The 20446-nt window shown below is 37.1% G+C and overlaps 2 protein-coding genes across 4 annotated transcripts in view; both read right to left on the bottom strand.

Moving 5' to 3' along the window:
* The window catches only part of gdpd4a (glycerophosphodiester phosphodiesterase domain containing 4a), a 36985-nt gene extending 35442 nt beyond the window's left edge, over positions 1–1543 (bottom strand). For both annotated transcript variants that reach the window (XM_083553004.1, XM_083553006.1), the window contains exon 1: positions 1408–1543. The gene's annotated coding sequence lies outside the window, so the exon portion shown is untranslated. The remainder of the gene's footprint in view (positions 1–1407) is intronic.
* Positions 1544–13943: 12400 nt separating this feature from the next.
* Positions 13944–20446, bottom strand: part of pak1 (p21 protein (Cdc42/Rac)-activated kinase 1) — a 66047-nt gene continuing 59544 nt past the window's right edge. For both annotated transcript variants that reach the window (XM_083553020.1, XM_083553021.1), the window contains exons 13-15: positions 19200–19396; positions 18116–18253; positions 13944–15032 (exon numbers count right to left, since the gene is read on the bottom strand). In XM_083553020.1, the coding sequence (XP_083409146.1) occupies positions 14946–15032; positions 18116–18253; positions 19200–19396 (422 nt within the window). In that variant the 3' untranslated portion in view covers positions 13944–14945. The remainder of the gene's footprint in view (positions 15033–18115; positions 18254–19199; positions 19397–20446) is intronic.

Here is a 20446-nt window from a genome sequence, read left to right as displayed (position 1 = left end):
GTTTGATTGGTCATGCTATAAAAATTTACATACATGTTTATTAACTGTCAGGTATCCACCTGCCACGTCCCCTTCAGCGGCTGTCCTTTCTCTGAAGCTCCCGGCTTCAATCGCGCACATTTAGCACTCATCACCAGCTCCTATTTAAACCCCTCACTTCCACACTCTCACCGGCCGTTATTGTTGGTATATGTTGGTTCACGGCGGTCGTTGTTATCGCTCAAGCGTATCCCGGTACGTGTCTTCCCACTCGGACTCCGCACTCTCTCACCGGCTGGATTCCCCCCCGATCCTGCCGTTGTTAATTCTATGCTTTTGCTGCTCATCCCACGTTCTCCCGTGTGCTGTTCAGCGCGTGGATTATATACACAGACTGCCTCTTTTCAGTTTGGGTGTTAGTGGACCGCGCTCCCAAAACGCACCACCGCAATATTCACTTTCAAGGCGAGTGTTTGTGTTTGGCTTTGCCCTGAGTTGCAATAAACTGGTTTGCTTTCACTTCGGCTTTCGCCTCCCGTTCATCGCATAACATTTAACAACAAAAGGCATAAGTGCACCAACTAACAGCAGAGATTTACCAGTATACAATACAAACCAGCGTCGATTCTCAATATATATATATATATATACACACACACACACACACACACACACACACACACATAAATGTCTCCACAAGGTCAGAACTGTCAGATATTCCAATTTCTTATAGAGACATTGTGTCCCCACGACAATATAAACACACACACATGCGCACACAGTGCAGCAGCATGGGTTGTTTAAGCAATCAAATGCAATAAAGGCATGACAACAAGAGATTATCATTGCAGTGCATTCAGTGTACATTATGTAGGATGTAGGATAGATACTGGTGCATTGAGTCCGATGTTACACATTATTCTGATTAAACAGGGTTTTGATAAAAAAAATGATGAGCATGTAATTTCAGCTATAAGAGCAGAAAAAGAAAGAAGATTGCATGTGTATATGTGCATGTGAGTTGAATACTCCATCTGTTCACATTATTTTGTGCATTGCTTCAGTACTTTTCTCCTCCAGATTGGTGCAGCTGTTTCTATCTCTGCTGCAACCCTAAACAGTGAATTAGGTGAAAGCAGCTCTCTCTCTCTCTCTCTCTCTCTCTCTCTCTCTCTCTCTCTCTCTCTCTTTCTCTCTCTCTCACTCTCTCTCTCTCTCTCTCTCTCTTTCTCTCTCGCTATCTCTCTGATTTAAAACATCCTTCTTGTCACATTTCCTCCAACACCCCCTTACACGGACTCCTCATGTTAGGAGACATTCACAAGCATACACACATTTTGTTTATGCAGTGTAATAAAGAACACATGATCCCTTCTTCCATTAAATAGTGAGTAAATAGAAATAACTTGGCATTTGAGAAAGACTCACCGTCTAAATGAGAATCTACTTCCTTCAGAGGCTTGGAGGTGTTTGCATTGCTGGCTCTGGTAGCGTGTTTTGCGCAGTAGTGTGTGTGTGATAGAAAGAGAGAGAGGGTATAGGGGTGTGGGGGGGTGTTCTGAAAGAACGTCACAGAGGTGTCTGCACATCACAGCATTTCCTCTTGTAAGGAGTCGCGCAGGGCTTTTAAATTAAATCAGAAAATTTTATTATAGTGAAATGCTTTTTACGACTGTCCAACATGTAAATAGAAGATAAAAAAAATACAAATAAAATTAAATAAAATAGATAAATAAAATATAAAGTATAAAAAGTATACTAACTATAAAGTTTTTAGTTTTCTGTCATTTTACCTTTATTTATTTGCATAAGAGCACAGGGTAGGGTATACAGGATTATAGGGAACACACACACACACACACACACACACACACACACACATACACACACACACACACACACACAGAGCAGCAGCAGCAGCAATTTAACTAGTCCATCCACTGCATCATATTTTTTCTCAGACAGAAACATGGAACTTTATAGCTTTAGTTAGAATTAAACTGAACTCATACAGAAATGTGCAAAAGTTTTCACCCCCATCATTCCTAATTTGGCTTTAGATGTCAGACATCAGCATGATTAGCTAAAAAAATGATATTTCCAAACTTTAATTCTCCAAAAAATTATGTCAGTATAGACAGCAGCATTCTGTACTACATAATAGTCCACATAAGGATTTCAGGAATAAAAATTTATGTGACAGCCAACGTCGGTTAACGACTGTGGCAGGTTCCCCAAGATGTTAAGAAAAGCAGATGAAGCAAATTTTTTACTGATTTACTTTTTGGATTGTAACACCATGTACTTTATTTACAGCAGCAGGAAGAGTCTTCATAAGTATGAGAAAATATTTAGGGTTTTTACTTAACTGACATATTACATTACATGATGGTGTATAAGGTGATGAACTCTTTAACACACCTGGTGTTATGCATGTCATTCCACTTTATATGTCTTAAAAAAAGATTAATAACAATTTTATTCTCTCTAAAATCAGTACCTTACCTCATGCTCTTCAGGGCTAGATAGCCACAACTTTCCACAGTCATGCTCCAAAATCTAATAGCTAGTATTTCCTGCAGAGTGGAGGTTATTAGAACAGGAAAAGTGTGTTCATCAAGCACATTTGATTCATTGGTCAGATGTCTACAATCCTTTGGCCCAGCCATATACTACAATAAACCACTGAATAACATTAGATTCAGTATATTCTGTAAAGCATCAATATTATGGCAGAAGAAGGAATCTGCTCTTGAGTTTCCATATACTCATTATCCAACTCTATGAACACCATAATTTCTCCTGAGTAACATCTTATCAGTGTAATTTTTTTTCACCCAGTGTTTTCCCCGAGAGATGATCACACAGAGCTGTAATCTTGTGCAATGCACCTGTTCACCTTTGCCCTTAATTAAATGGATTCAGTTGAAAGTGATTGCTTTAACCTTTGCAAATAAACATTCGCCCTTGTAGCTGATCTTAAACAAAATTTTATAATGAACAATATTTCAATAATACTTTTTTAATTGTAATGGGACTTCATCTTCAACTTGCAATCACTTCAAATACCATTACTATGCTCTGGATAAGATTAGATAGATAAAACAGTCAGTGATGTGCTAGCGAATCGCTAAATGTTTTCCTAGCTTACTGTAATTTAATTAATTGTGTTATTTGCAAAGACAGTTAAATCAGAAGAACTTAAATCAGCCATTAAATTGGAGTTTTAAACACATTTTTTTTAGTTCAAATTTGCTGGAATTCTAGTGAAACATTCAATATGGAATCACCAACATAATTTCCTGTGCACAATAGATAATAAAGGTAAATGTATTTTTTTGATACATAAAAATTAAACCAAGATGAATTGTGTCAGATCTTTTTCCACATTTAACTAATATGTAACTAATAAGATCCTCTACCATCTTAACAGATCATGATTTGTCAATTTTTTTTTTTAATCTCCTCTTTGCAAATGTTTCAGATTGTTTAGATAATTAAGGGACCTCCTGTGCATCGCCCTCTGTGAGTCATTTTTAAGATTTATGGTTCGGATCTGGAATCTAACTGGGCCATTCCAAAGCTGTTGATGATCAACTTCTAAAGGTATACTTTGGTGCCTGGGATTTGTGCTAGAAGGTTAAATTCTTCTTCATCCTCAGCTGTTTAACAGTCCTGCTGGTTATGTGCCAAAATAGATTGAGTTAAAGAGAAGCAACCTTTTAGCTGGTTGCTGCCACCACCATTCTTTTCTGTGGATATTATGTTATGTAACAAAAATCGTCTCTCATTAGACCATAACACAGTTTCCTGAAACACTTCTATTCCCATGTAGGTTGGTTGCTACATCACAATTGAAGTAATAAAAGATCTCACATAATGTAAACCATTTTGTGAGTAGTGTGCAGTAGGAACAACAGACTGGTTCAAGGTGAAGGTTAAGCTGCATCAAGGATCGGCTCTGAGCCCTTTCCTGTTTGCAGTGGTGACAGACAGGTTGACGGTCAGACTGGAGTCTCTGTGGACTATGATGTTTGCGGATTATATTGTGATTTGTGGGGAGAGTAGGGAGCAGGTTGAGAAGAGCCTGGAGAGGTGGAGGTACACGCTGAAGAGAAGGGAAATGAAAGTCAGTAGGAGTAAGACAGGGTACATGTAAGTGAATGAGTGGGAGGGCAGTGGAGGGGTGTGGTTGCAGGAAGAAGAGGTGGAGGAGTTCAGGTACCTGGGGTCAACAGTGCAGAGTAAAGGGGAGTGTCTTAAAGAAGTGAAGAAAAGAGTGCAGGCAGGGTGGAGTGGGTGGAGTAGAGTAATAGCAGGAGTGATTTGTGATAGAAGGGTGTCTGCAAGAGTGAAAGGGAAAGTTTATAGGACTGTGGTGAGACCTGCGATGTTGTATGGATTAGAGACAGTGACATTGAGTAAAAGACAGGAGGCGGAGCTGGAGGTAGCAGAGCTGAAGATGTTGAGATTTTTGTTGGGAGTGATGACAATGGACAGGATTAGAAATAAGTTTATTAGAGGAACAGCGCATGTAGGACGTTTTGAAGACAAGGTGAGGGAGGCGAGATTGAGATGGTTTGGACATGTGCAAAGGAGGGACATGGGTTATATCGGTAGGAGAATGTTGAGGATGAAGCCACCAGGAGGGAGGAAAAGCGGAAGGCCAAGGAGGAGGTTCATGGATGTGGTGAAGGAAGACATGCAGGTAGTTGGTGTGACAGAGGCAGATGTAGAGGACAGGGGGGTATGGAGACGGATGATCCGCTGTGGCGACCCCTAATGGGAGAAGCCGGAAGAATAATAATAAGTTTCATGAAATTGTATTTATTTATTCCCAACAGTTTATTCTCTTCATTTTGTAGCGTTTCTCTTGGCTGCACTGCTTCCAGTACGTGTATGTGGATGTTACATTTTTTCCAATCAGATTTCAGCCTATGTGCTGCCATGTTAATCTCATCTGCCCAGGGCATTCAAGGTCTGTTCTGCTGGCTTTTTTCATAGTCTCCTAAAGAAAAAGCTCTGTTTTTTTAAACAATCAGATTTCATATTTACCTCACAGGGCAGCTAGCTGGCCAAGAATTGTGTCAGCATTTTTACGTCCTCTGATTGGTTGGTCAGAGGGAAACGGTTACAGCCAAGTTCGACTGGCAAAACAAGTGTGTAGCGCACTGCACACATGAATACATCCGAGTTAAACTTTTTTTTTATGCCTACGGAGGAAGAGAAATTGATTTGGTCTCGGACATATTAAAAATACATTTTCCAGAAAAGCTAGACATAGTGAGGAGAGGCTGGTCAACCCCCCGAAGCTATATATAATATTGACTATTATTTCACCAAATTAATAGATATACAAATAATAAACAAATAAAATAATAAACAAAAAATAACAAACCTGTTTTAAAAATGTAAGAAGTAGACAGTACAGATATTTGTGTAAAATTTAATGAGTAAAAGTAAAAAGTTTGGTGAAAAAGAAATAGTATTGATACCAGAAAAATTTACTTAAGTACAGTAACAAAGTATTTGTACTTTGTTACTTCCCACCTCTGTGGCTGAATAAACACAAATCTCCACAAGCATACTTTAAAATCTATTGAAGCATCTTCCCAGAAGAGCGGAGGTTATTACAAGTGCAAATGAAGACTAAATGTGGAATTGGTTGTTCAAAAAGCACATACTAATCTTCTGGTCAGGTCTCCACAAACGCTTGTCAATTTAGTGTACATTATAACAGTTATATACAGTTGTTCTATAACTTCTATTTAAGAAACTACTATTTTAAAATATTTTTTTATATTTTAATATTTATTCTTTTTGTTTAACTGAAGTACTCTATTTTTAACTTGATTGTGTCTTCTGTTGCATGCCTGGGTCAAACAAAGGTTACTACTATACCAAAAAAGATAAAGGACCATTTCCCCTGAAGACTCCCCATTGTCAGAAAGCCAAGAGACTTACAAAACACCAGGACTAAAGTCATATTGTCAAGTTTTAAATTTACTATGTAAAGTTACTATACCATACAATATAAAAGAAACTGTAAAATATTTAAACAAGTGCATTAACATAAACCTCCAATTTTCCTTATGCATGGCACTAAACAGAGCTGCTGTAGTAGACCCTTTCAACAAATAAAAAGCTGAAGTGTAAAAAAAATGAAAAGCTATTGCTGAAGTATGTATAATGGATCAAGCTAAATACCTTTAGAATCGTGTCAGAAATAAAACTCAAGTTCAGTACACTATATATACTATAAATATATATATTACACAGAATATTTGAATGGAATTGTTGCACCCTAAAGCATTCTGCTATGGTTTGATGAGTGAATTTACACGGAACAGCACGTGCTTTGATGGCGTGCAAATAACCCCGGCACAATTTGCATCACAGATAGACATGAGAACAGTTTGTTATTTGGCAGCACATTCCATCCCTAACCTTTAACGACCTCTCTCTCTCTCTCTCTTTCTCCTGTAATCTGCTTTGTCCTTCCTAATCAGATCTAACGCTTCAAAGCAGCAAAACTATTGCAGACAAATACAACGGCTTCCAAAATTTGACACATGGGAATAAAACTGTTATGTTCTAAATTTTAGTATATTAATGCACTGCAAATAATGACAAAGTTAACAAATATTATAGGATTACAGTCAGTTATTAGATAATTGTAAGCATTTTTTTTAAATAATAGAATAAGCTTTAAATTTGTAAAAAATAAAAAAATAAAAACCTAAAAACTGAAACTAAACTAAAAACTAAAAGTACTACAGTTCCCTTAGAAACAAAAGAGGTTAGATTAGAACAGACATTTTTCATTTCCTGATACTTACATATAGATGTGTCACACACCTGCCTCCTTAGGTGTAAAACCATCCAGATTTCAGGTTAGAAAAAGTATAGAAAGAGTAGATTAAATAAATTAATGAATTGCATGTTGCAAAATCTCAAAATACAAAGTAAATGTAGTCTTGAAAGAAAGGTTAATTAATTATAGTAATATTGAAAAACTCAACCACTTTTACATCCCATTTTATTTGATACTGCGATCGAAACAAGCATTTATCACAAAGAAGCCCGAATAACTACTACCAATAACTCCTCAACTATGAATAACTAAACCTGTGGCAGCATTGATGTGAAAAAATTCTGCTCTAAGACGATTAGAATGAAACCATGAGAAAAAACATAGGCCCCATAAATGTTGATGTTTTTACATTGGCGTCTTAAAAAGGCATTTCCAAATCTTTGTTTCAGTACCTGTACTGTATACTGTAAACCTAACAACCTGAAGTCTAATAACTGCTGCTGTATAAATTAAAACTATGCTGTGCTCATAATGTACTTTATTTAATCAAATGTAATACCATGTACTGATTTCAATTATAGTTTTACTATCTGGTGTCACCCAGAAGAGGATATTTTCTTTCCAGGTTCCTGTGAAGACTTTTTCCTAGACACCTGTCATCTCTTGCATTTAGGGATTTAAATCTAAATCCAGATTTCTGTTAAGCTACTTTGTGACATCTGTTACTAAGCAGTATAAACAAGTAAAAAAAAAAAAGATTGAACCTGCAGTCTTAACAACAAATCACTGGACCGAAAATGAGCAAGAATTATACAAATTGCTAAACTAATTTAGAAAGGGATAGCTTTTACCTTCAAATTCACAAAATGTAAAAAGCCTTGTTTGTTTTTTAAAAACAAGGTTTTATAGAAAGAAAAGTCAATGATATTCCATTCAATATTGTTCATGAGCTTCGAAAAGTTTATGGGATTTGTTGACTTTTGCGTCAATCATTTGAAATATTTTTATAACACTACCTTTGTGTCTAATAAAACTACAGAAGTGAATTTCTCTGTTCCTATATTTCCCCCCCAAAAACTCCACTGTGGCAAAAGAAAATGAGCAAAAGGTGGAACAGGAAAGTCTTAGAAGTGTATTATCTGCAATCATGTTCATTTTTTAACAAGATTTTTCAAGGCCATTGTATTAGAGAAGACTGTATGTGTGTATGTATGTATGTTTATTAGGTAAGTTGTTGTGCCCATTGATAACTAATAAATATGTGTGTTCTTGGCTGCATTTCACAATATACCGTACTGTGTACGGTACTGAGTGTGAGGATCTGACTGCTCTTGCTTTTCTCTACTGAGTGTGTATGTGCTGCAGAATCTTACATAAACCTCATACTCAACCGCACAATAAGAAATAGCACATCAATGATCGGTGGCGTCAGCCCAGCTGCCTCTCAGAACTCGTTGCTTTGTGAAGTCAAGCAAGAAATCAAATGACACCTAAAGGTAACCCTGGGCAACACTGACATCAATGCTGTCGTCATTGATCCGTATACTGAAAGCAAAGGCTTTTGGACAAAGAAAAACTGCAAACACCAAATGAAGGATTTACATTTAAGGAAACCACATGGCCTGAAAATCTTCACTCTTACTTCAAATGTAGTTCTGCCCTGGAAAAGCAAGCTAGCAGTCTAGCGCTGTCCAAAAATACACCTCAACCTAAATCACTTATAAAAGTTGTCTATGTAATGCTATTTTTAAGGTCAACATCTCATTGATCAAATTCCTTCAGTCTTCTATGAGACTAATGTGCTGATGAAGAGTGTTCACATGTATCAATGTATCACAGTGCCACTAAACAAATTAACAAAATGCTTTATACACTTAATTTGCATAATGACGCTAAACCTGAGGCAACACATTTCAGACATTATACACTGTACATTTCGGCTAGTGCTGGAAACTGAAATAAACTTTTTCTAAAAGTATAGGTAGTGTAAAGTATTGGATAAATCAACCTTAGTAAAAGTCCTTAAGCATTTACATTTACAGATACACAAGAATTGAGAAGTAAACATTTTTGAAATAGTGAAAAAGAGCTGAGCTCTGATCCCGCATAAACAGCTAGCTCGCTAAACAAGCCGTAAGAAAAATTATTCTGCTAATTTGACAAAAAATTTAATTCGACTTGCTGGTTAGTTAGTTTATACAGGCATATTAGCACATGATGACAAAAACCGAAGTAGCTAGCTAAATAAACAAGCTAATTTACCAAATGTTGCTAGCTAATTTAGCAAACAATTGTACAAGTGAACGAGCTAGTTTATTAAAAGCTAGCTAAGTTACAAAACTAGTTCATTTACATTACATTATTCAAATAAAATATAGCTCAACATACTGAAATATAGCATAATAATCACTTACAATTACATTTCTTTATTAATCAAATGAAATATAGCTCGACATACTTCTTTAGGTTTGAGGGGAAATATTAAAGTTAAATATTTATCAGTACAATATAACTAAGCAAGAAAGTCCTCCAATATATCTTTCTGAACTTGGCTGAACTAAAAACATTTGGAGACTACATTCAATTTTTTTTGTTAAAATGTGCTTTAAATATGTGCTAAATACAATTTCACTAACTCTCTAATATGCATGTGTCACTGTGGAAACAAGCCACGAATCATTCTGGAACCGAATCGCTCCATATCATCCAACACTTTCTAATTTTCATGAATTTCATGTCCTGCAGTCTTTCATTGCCCCACTGCACCCTCACTCTATATTTATATCCTGTCAACCTGCTGTACTTCCTTTAGCACTGACACATGCAGAGCGGCTCTTTTCCCATCCTGCCATGCTTCCTTTTCTCCCCCCTGTTTTGCAGCTATCATTTGTCCTTGTCAGTTTGTGACTTTAGGTTCCCTACAGCACACTTGCAAACCCTTAACACCAACTCAGCAGGATTTCTAGTGCCTCAGAAATTAATCAGGCAAAGAACAAGAGAAAGAGAGATGAGAAGGAGGAGGAGGAGGAGCAATAGGGCTCATCACTGCAGTGCCACAGTATGCGATGACACAAACGTGCAAGATAGTGCTTATGTTTAACATGGTGTAGACGGGGTGTTAAAAATAAAAAGCTTCTGATGGAACATCAGCAGTGAATTAAAGGGATGGTATAAACCCATCTGTAAAATGAGCACATTAGTAAAATGAACAAGTGGTAGTATATCGCAGTGGCCATCTTGAACACCAGAAAGTCCAAAGCTTAAAAGACAGATGATAAGCTTTACATTAAATGTGTGACTGTTCCTTGCACAAGATGTCAAAGATAACGATTTTAACACTCTGGGTGAAAAAAGGGCCAGTCATCTGCATAACTAATTTTATGTACAAGAAACGTATAAAAGTACATTTCCCTGTTTTTAACAGTTCAAAAAGAAACAGTAAACAAGCAAATTGTGGCACAAGACATCTCAGTCATGAATTTGTTTACATTTTGACCAATAATTTGTTGTTAAGTCCTTTAAATGCTTTATAGATAGCAAAATTAGGCTGGAATGGTTTTTTTTTTTTTTTTTTTTTTTAACCCAGGAAGGTATTTACGGGAAAGAGTTCGGGTGAGACTACTTTTTCCTTGACTCACACTTTTCAGGACTTTTAACATCATTACTTGTCATACAAAAAATTAATATAGAATGCTATAACCACAATAATTGTTCACCATATCAGATTAAACACAGTGATAATGAACATGTTTAATTTCCCGATTACATCTAGGATATTTGTAACTCTTTCTTAAATTTCATTTAGTTTTCTCCAGGAAAAGCAATTAAACTTATATTGGTCTTCAATAGAACATCTATACATGGCTTATTCTTGGTTGGAATGAAACCCTGCCCCCACACCAGCCCTTTCTACAGATTGGACAAGATAGATTTTAAAAGGATGTCAAGATTAAATCAAACTGCCAGAACAGAGATTTCAACCATCTTTGGTCGCAATGACAATTTATGTTCTCGATGCCTGATTAAAGAATTTTTTTACGATTTTTTTTTTCCAATAGCCATGTACAATGTAATGCCAGCTTTCACCTTTAGCTAGTTTGGTGGACAAAGTACACAAACCATTTACATGAGTTCAAGTAGAGATACAGTGGGTAAAATGTTACACCACGAAAAGTGCTCCCTTTAAATTTTCACTTGTGTAAAAGTACAAAGGTATTCGCCTTTTAATGTACTTAAGTATCCAAAGTACTCTGATTTATTATGGCTATTATGCTCCTAAGATTCTTACTTATCAACTCAGGTAATGTGAAAAAGACAAATTGACAAACATCTGTTACTCTCAAAACACCAATCTATTAATAAAATAATATTATATGAGTCAAACACTGATTGATATCTATTAAAATGATAATGACCCCATAACCTTATTTTCAATTACTTCACAATAAAATGTGCAAATAAGGCCACGGGTGTTGTGGCAAGTTCGAATCAGGAGTTTCTTCCCTGGATTCTTCGACCAGTTACGTTTTTATCCACTCATAAATAAAAAAGGAACGATATTTCATAAAATGTAATTGAGAAGAAAGTAAAAAATATGACTTTGAAATGTAGTCAAGTGAAAGTCTCCCTTAATGAAAATACTTCAGTAAAGAACAGAAACGCAAAAAAGCTATTTAAGTACAGTAAAGAATTACGTTTACTTCGTAACTGTCCACCACTGCTAAATACACAACAGACATCCTTGACGATTATATTATAATAAATTAAAAGTTTTCGTTTTTTGTTGTTGTTTTTTCCAATTTTTGAAAAATGAAAATAAAATCATGAAATTTTATGTTCATGAAATTACCCAAGGATTTCTGGCAACAAAAAAAAAAAAAAAAAAAAAAAAAAAAAAGAAGCCAAAAAAAAAAAAAGAAGCATGTCTATATGAGAAAAGCGGTCATTAAGGACATTGCAAATGATTTACAGAAATGACCTTCTATCTGCACTAGTAATATAACGAATAGCTCGCTGCAATGCAGGTGCAGAATAGATTGGTTACCATTTAACTGACACACCAGCAAACTCAAGAGCACGGGTAGATGGACCCCATTAAGAAAAGTGCATCGAGCAAAAAAAACCTGGCAGCTCGGACACAGCATAACTTTAAATCCGCCACACATGATGAAGTAGGCAATCTGCTGCTTAATGTTATGGACAGGTGGCTCCTACAAAGCGAATTTATAGCGATTTGGTACTCTCTGGCCACGTTCAAACCCTTGTAAATCCTTCAGAAGAACTCGAAAACCAGGTCTGATTAGCAGTGGGAGGGAGCCGATAATCAGATTCATTCAGCAAAAAATAAAATGCTATTTCACTTCAGTACAACGACAGGACATCTAAATGTTCAGATATTTCCTTATATTTCATTAATATTTGGACTAAGTTAGTAATGAATCCAATGGTTTTAGACACCTACATACAGTATATGGACACAAGTATTGGGTAACACCTGTAAGACACACAACTGTATAGGCTGCAGTAGCATGAACGTTTTCCTTCACTTGCCCCAGGAGACCCAAAACTGTTCCAGCAAACTATGCACAAAGCAAGCTCCATGAAGATATGCTTTACATGCGTTCGAGAGGAACATTTTAAGCAGCCTGCTTTAGAGCTCAGACCTCAACTCGATTGAACATCTTGGAATTGGAATGCTGACCGATACCCAGGCCTCCGCATCCTCTATTAGTACCCAACTTTGCTAAAACCCCTGTGGCTGAACGAGCACAAATCTCTACAAGCACACTCCAGAATCTAGTGGAACATCTTCCTAGAGGAGGTCATTAAAGCAGAATGTGATCCTCAAAAAGCATAAATTAATCTGTCCATGAAATATTCAATTATTTAAAAAAATTATATTTACACTCACAGTCCATTTTCTCAGGCTTACATATGATACAGATTGGCTATTGGTCAGTGTTCTGATATAGTTGAATTCGAGGTGGAGGGAGTCCACCAATCAAATATCTACAGATATTTATCTATTTTTAATTTACAGTTCTAGCAGTTTGTAATGATATTTACATCGATCAGGCAAAACAATATGCATTATTACTGGTGAAGTGAATAACACTGATTATCTCTTCATCATTGCATCTGTTAGTGGGAGGGATTTATTAGGCAGCAAGTGAACATTTTGTCCTCAAATTTGATGTTAGAAGCAGGAAAAATGGGCAAGCGTAAGAATTACAACGAGTTTAACAAGGGCCAAATTGTGACGTCTAGACGACTGAGTCAGAGCTTCTCCAAAACTGCAGCTCTTGTCGGTTGTTCCTGGTCTGCAGTGGACAGTATCTATCAAAAGTGGTCCAAGGAAGAAACAGTGGTGAACCGGTGACAGGGTCATGGGCGGCCAAGGCTCATTGATACACGTGAGGAGCGAAGGCTGGTCCGTGTGGTCCGATCCAACAGACGAGCTTCTGTAGCTCAAATTGCTTAAGAAGTTAATATTGTTAATGCTCGACGGGTCAGAACTGTTTTGGCAGCGGAAGGTGACCGACACAATATTGGGCAGTAATTTAATGCCTGATTGGTGTATATGGGACTGTTTTTAAATGTATACTCTTGAATGAGTCTGTAAAATCTTTTGAATTTTTTTATGTCCTCCATCAGGTCCAAAACCCTTTTGTCTTATGACAGTCGACCAATATACATAAATAGAGAGACATTTCCTTCTAATGTCCTGTAAGATTCCAACCCTAATGTACACTAGTAATCTGACAAAAAGCCAAAAAGAAAGAATAATTAACCATGTGCAATGCAGAAAAAAGAAAAGTTGTGTTCTTACCGTAGCCACTAAAGTGATCATGGGACTTCTGATGATCTTGTGTATTCAAAAGAAGCCAATTTGCACCATCGTAAAATCTTTCTGTAATGCATCATGATAATAAAGTATAGATTTAATGAAGCACGTGATGTCCCCTGCTCTCCCAGGTCTATCCATTGTACAACAAGAGTAAAATCATTAGATTAAAGAAAAGTGAAGGGGAAAACAGGATGTGTTCACATGACCCGAAATTCAAACATACACATTTTTCGCATGCAAAATCAGGCCACAAACATTTTGAAGACTGAGTGGGAGCACGAACAAAACTTTGACAAATACCAGTATCGATTGTACAGTTTATTTCTTCTGCTTCAAATAAGAATCTTTAATCAAAACGCATTATAAACAGAGTTTATGGCTCGAAAAACACACAAGACAGAAGTTGTTCCATCCATCAACGTAAAGCAAAAAGGATCAGGGACAGCGGGCTGTACCGTCTTCGTAAGCACGTCTTCCCTCTGTGTCACAGTTTAAGGCCAAAGGGTACATCAGAGCTACATAAAAAAAGTTTCATGTAAGAAAAAAAAAATTAAAAAACATCACTATCAACTCAGTGTTCATGACACATGTTGCTACAGTGTGTTTTTAATTTCGTCAATAAGAAATGTACATCCTGATTTTTAAAGAGCAGAGGGACAGAATAACAGACGAGAAAAAGAAGTCACAAAAAAAAGAAAAAGGATGCGCTCGTCATGCACGGCATCCGCGTTTAAAGTTTCTCGAGATTTTCCTCCCCACGTGCAGCAGCCACCCCTCGGGGTCTGTACCAGCGTCGTTCCCTTTCGTTGATGAGACGCAGTTGAGTTCCGTATTGCAACGTCCATGAATCTATTTCTGTCGTTCACACACTCGTGGATTTACAAAACAATCTTTGAAAAGAAAAAGAAAATTATTTAAAAAAGACTCATTTATATCACTTCATCCCATTCGTAAAGTACCACGAAACACACGGACACGGGCGAAATAAACGGACGAAAAGAAAGCGAGAATCGATGATGAAGTCTGGCCGGTTTGATCCTGTTGGTTAAATATACAGCGGCGTTCCACTGTAACATTCACTGGATTCCTCATTTAGAGTTCTAGTGAGCTGTGTGTCAGCGCAGACACATGCACACGCACACGCACACGCACACACACACACACCAACCTTATGTCCCTGACATAAAAAAACTCTACAGGACCCTGCCCACTAAAAAGACAGGTAGGGAAAACAGTGATGCTGTAGGGTTTAGGGTAGAAAAAGAAAGACGACAGACAGATGGCGCTGTGCTCCTCCGTGCCGAGCTAGCGGTTGTTCTTGGTCGCCTCTTTGGCTGCCAGGATCAGAGGCGTCAGGCTCGAGAGAGGTTTGGCCACTTTCAGGAACTGATGCTGAGGACAGGAAACCAAGGCACATGTCATACATCACATAAAGTAAACATTCTTTCTCCTCACATTCATTACTACCATCTACCATTTAGAGCCCTTCTTGTATTATGATCTGCACTATATGGACAAAAGTATTGGGACACCTGACTTTCCCAGCCATATGTGGTTCTTTCCGAAACTGGTATTGTACAGGGTGTCTTTGAATGCAATAGCATGAAAATTTTCCTTCACTTGAGACCAAAACTTGTTTCAGCATGACAATGCCCCTGTGCGCAAAGCAAACTCTAGATATTTCGATATGCTTTGCATTGTTTGGAGTGAAAGATCTGCTATCGACCTCTGACCTCAACACTAATGAACACCTTTAAGATAAATTGGAACACTGACTGCACCCCAGGCCTCCTCACCTACATCAGTACTTGAGTTTACTAACCCCCATGAGTCTGAATAAGGACAAACACATTCGAAAATATAGTGAAACATCTTCCCAGAAGAGTGGAGGTTATTATAAGAGCAAATTGAAACTAAATGTGGAATGCGATACTCAAAAGCACATTCCATACTGTATATATGAGCAGGTGTCCGCATACGTTTGTCAATATAGTGATTTGTGCAATGAAAGTAGAGGATACAACATACACATAGTTCACTTCAGAGGCAACTATGTGACTGCTTTGTTCCCTGTTAGTAAAATCAGATCTAAGGCTTTATAATATGGACAATTAAGTATTTGGGCATCTGACTGGTTCTTTTTCAAACTGTGACCACAAAGTTGGAGGTATACAATTTTATAGGATGAGACACAAACCAGTTCCAACATGACAATGCGCCTGTGCACAAAGCGAGCTCTATGAAGATATGGTTTAGATACATTTCCTGGTAAATTTCCCAAAATTTTCTACAGGAACTTCATCTGGGGAGTTTTGGAAATATTCCAAGTTGAAAACTTACTTGACTAAAACTTTATTTTATCTGAAATTCGTTAGAAATTTGGGTAAGTGTATATAAACTCTATTACATACAAACATAAATATAAACATTTTGTTTGATCAAAGGCTGAAACGCATGCAAACTAATACAGATTTTAAATGACATTTTTTACTTTGATTTAATTGTTAGTATAATTTTGTTGCACAAGAGTTTTTACACAGCACAAGCAAGTTTTAAACATACATTTATATAATATTTATGTGACACGTGAACAATCGCGAAGATGGAATTTTTTTTTTTTATGTTATTTTGTTTGCAGGATTAAAGAAATAATCTGTTATATTATGGAGGAATTCACAGTACATGTTGGGGGTGTGGCCTCAATAACCCTGCAGTAAGTGTGCTGTGTGCATGTGATTGTATGTGCAGGGTAGTAATTCAACAGAAATGGCATTAAATCTGGTTGTTTTAACCAAAGATGATCTTACAAGCTTTTTCCCTAACTACTTTCAAGTTCTCTTATTGGCTAACCTGCACTTTTATAAATTCACAGTTAATTCCCATTAACTGTGTTTAATTCCCATGGTTTCTTGAAAATTCCCAGAATATTGGCGAGTAGAAGATCTTGAGTGTCCTGATTTAAAGCTCTGCCCTTAACAGTATTGAACACCTTTGGTATGAATTGAAACGCTGACTGCACCCCAGGCCTCCTTATCCCACCTACATCACTACCTAGTGGAACATCTTCCGGGAAGAGTGGAGGATATTATACCAGCAAACGGGAACTAAATGTGAAATGAGATGTTTAAAAGGCACAATAGATTTTAGAGTCAGGTGTCCACAAACCTTTGCGCAGTTCCTTCAACTTAATTAAGTTATTCGACATCATTATTAACTTTGTGAATTAATTACATGCGTTTTACTGTAAAAGGTGTACTGCTGAGTAATAGCTTTTCATTTCAGTCTTTTTCTCAATGTCTGCAAAGTGTGAGTCATATGGCTACAGCGTGTACGCACTGTACTTTCAGTTCCTGAGTGTTCTAGAGGGAATGCATTCAGCTCGTTTCTAGCGGATCGGTATATTCTAAATCAGCCTTGTGTGGGAGTCGGTGGAAGTTTCTGGAACATCTAGTGCATGTGAAGCTAGTTGGTTTCAAATTTGTTTTTATTTATGGTTTTTCTTTTAGTTAGAACATATTGAAATACATCATCTGGATATTAGGGAATAATTATTTTTTGCTGTAGAATTGATTACTTATCACATTTCTACGTGTTTTACTGTACATATAGAGAATGTGAAGCCCAACTTAATGTAATATCTTTAACAGGGTCTTGCTCAAATCAGTTATCGGTTAGCTTGGTGGTGCTAGGATTTAAACTCAAGCCCTTTCAATGAGAAGTCCAACATCTTAAACACTGAGCTACTTCCTTTAGTTGCACATAACAAACCACCTTCTCTATTTCAACTATAAATATAATCTCAGAGTATATATACAGTATCGTGAAGCCACTTGACTGCCATGATGGTAAAAAACAAGGCATCATTCATCTCTGATCTCTAATAGAGATATCACACGGTGTGCTTTTATACAACATAATGTCCTATGAACAACTATGAAATTTACTGACCAGGCATAACATTATGACATTACAAAATTATGAAAAGTGAATAACACTGATGATCTCTTCACCATGGTACCTGTTAGTAGGAGGGATTTATTAGGAAGCAAGTAAACATTTTGTTGTTAAAGGTTGATGTGTTAAAAGCAGAAAAAAACTAATTGTGATGTCTAGACCTCTGGGTCAGAGCATCTCCAAAACTGCAGCTCTTGTGGGCTGTTTCCGGTCTGCAGTAGTCAGTATCTATCAAAAGTGGTCCAAGGAAGGAACAGTGGTGAAGCGGCAACAGGGTCATGGGTGGCCAAGGTTTATTGAGGCACCTGAGGAGAGAAGGCTGGCCCGTGTGGGCCATCCAACAGACGAGCTTCTGTGGCTCAAATTGCTGAAGAAGTTAAAACTGTTAATGCTCGATGGATTGGGACTGTTTTGGCAGCAAAAGGGGGACCAACTCGATATTAGGCAGGTGGTCATAATGTTATGCCTGATCGGTGTATATACTCTCTGTGAATCAACACACAATGAGTACACTGTACAACCTGTAGAAGCTCTTTGGCAGAACCTCTTTTCTCCACGTCCATCTCTAAACAGCGGTTGAGGAAATCTCGGAAAACAGACGACAGCTTCTCGGGGTTCTGCAGCTCTGGAGTTCCATTAGTGGCAATGAGATACAGCGCCTACGCAAAAAAAAAAAAACATGACTGTGTTCATTTGCATCGATTCCTGAAGGGGTGAATAAAAGTAAGCGCATGGAAATGTTTTTTCTCAGCTATAAATAAATCATAATGGCTGCACACTGCCATGCAATGATACATCATGGTCTGTAACCATGGCATGTACAATTTTATTCTGATACATTTCAATGTCATCAGAATGCCTTGAAACCCTCTGCTTTGTTTCTCAGGTGCTCTGTTTCTCAGACATTCCTTGAACAGGAAGGGTACATTGTGTCTCCTGCAAGAACATCTGGGAAATTAGTCTTCTGATAATATTTTGTTTATTTGCTGTGTTAAAAAAAAGTGTTTGCATTTATTTCTTTGAAATGGTATAGTAATCATTCATTTGGAATGTTGATTTGGAAGTCAACCTTTGACAACTCATTATTCACTAATCACCTCAGAATTGTTTTATATATATTTGGTGTCATCTTTTTAGTCAATAGAATAATATGGTATGAATATGAAGTAAAGCAGAAATTCATTATTTGCCTACAATCGAAAATCATAACCTTTTTCTCCCCTCTTAATTATTGTATTTATTTTTTGCTTGTGTATCTGTTTATAGTCATGTGTAATGTTACGGAACGTCCGAGAAGCAATATCGTTCCTGAGCAGACGATCAAAAGTTCATTCCACCACCATCTACTTTTCCATCCTCTTTTTATTCCTCCAAGTTAATAAGCTACTGAGAAATCACAACCTGCTAAATTACTTTCCTGTGGTGGAAAACCTAAAAGAACAGGTTGCAAAGTGCTTTCACTGGAAACTCCTTTTCACATTTTAGCTCATAGGAAAGCTATGGTTAGAATGAGAGCTTTGTCAGAGCTGTTATAGAAAATGACTAAACTAATCATGTGTGCTTTCTTTATAAATGAACCTCCTCTTGACTCGTGATCCACCTTACCCTCAGAGGATTCTCATTGAGGTATGGAGGCTCTCCTTCAATCATCTCTATAGCCATGATCCCCAGGGACCAGATGTCTACTTTGGGTCCATAAGCCTTGCGGGTTACGACCTCCGGGGCCATCCAGTACGGGGTGCCGACCATGGTGCTACGCTTACTCTGTTCGGGGGTGATCTGGGCGCAAAAGCCAAAGTCAGCTGCCAGACCACACACACACACACACACACACACACACACACACACACACACACAAACACACACAAGTTAGAGACAGACACTGCCAAGATATACTGATTTTTAAGTTAACAGCGAAAGTATAAGCATCAAATAGGAAAACTGTTAAACTCTGTAGTGCTCGAAGTCTCTACTCATTTCCTGTGTCAGTCGCTGTCAATAATACGTGAGCACTGTGCCCTCTGCTGGTGAAAGCTCGCATCAGAACAGTGTGATTTTTATAAACAAACTGAAAAATGTATACGAGAAGTTTTGGAATGTTTAGAGCAGAATTTTTTTTCTTTCAGGGCCACATAATTTTTCTTCCCTTAACATGAAGGGGGGGCCGGCCTGTAACAGAAAATGACATGGGCTGCCGGAGTGACTATTATTATGGAGATTTTATTATGGTTAAAAATGCATTTATTATGCCTCATAATGCTAAATTTGTTTATTATTTTGTTATGCACCATACAGACAAATTTATTTACTTATGAATATGGTTGGTTGGTGAATCCAACAAATAATTAGGCTATTACTAATACCGATTACCGATACTACTTGCTGATAACCGATTAGTTTTTAAAATGTATACTGGATAAAAAACAAACAAACAAACAAAACCCTAACAGGCTATGTAAATTAGTGCTGAATTTTATTACCATAAAAAAACAAACAAACAAACAAACAAAAAAAAAAGTACTGAATCATGATAATGTGCTAAAGAAAATAAATCTGAATATATTCAGGAATAAATATAATTATAAATAATAAATATAATATAGTGCTCTCCGTGCAGCGTGCTGTCCGGTGTGCAAAAATAAACAGCACATGGTGTCAGTGTTTTGATTCTAGAGGCCGCTCTCGCAATGTCAGCGGAACGGAAGCCGGAAAAACTATTTAGCATGTATTTTTACCGATAGCAATCAACTATTGGTGCCTTGACCTATAATAATCACGAAGAGAAATTTTTGTTTGAAAGCCAAACCTTATTATCATATACGGATATGATAGGATTTAAAATTTAGTTTTCA

The sequence above is a fragment of the Silurus aristotelis genome (genome assembly GCF_946808225.1).
Source record: "Silurus aristotelis genome assembly, chromosome: 10".
NCBI classification, from domain to species: Eukaryota; Metazoa; Chordata; class Actinopteri; order Siluriformes; family Siluridae; genus Silurus; species Silurus aristotelis.
The sequence above is the reverse complement of the archived record's forward strand: the minus strand, read 5'-3'. Positions and strand labels throughout refer to the sequence as shown.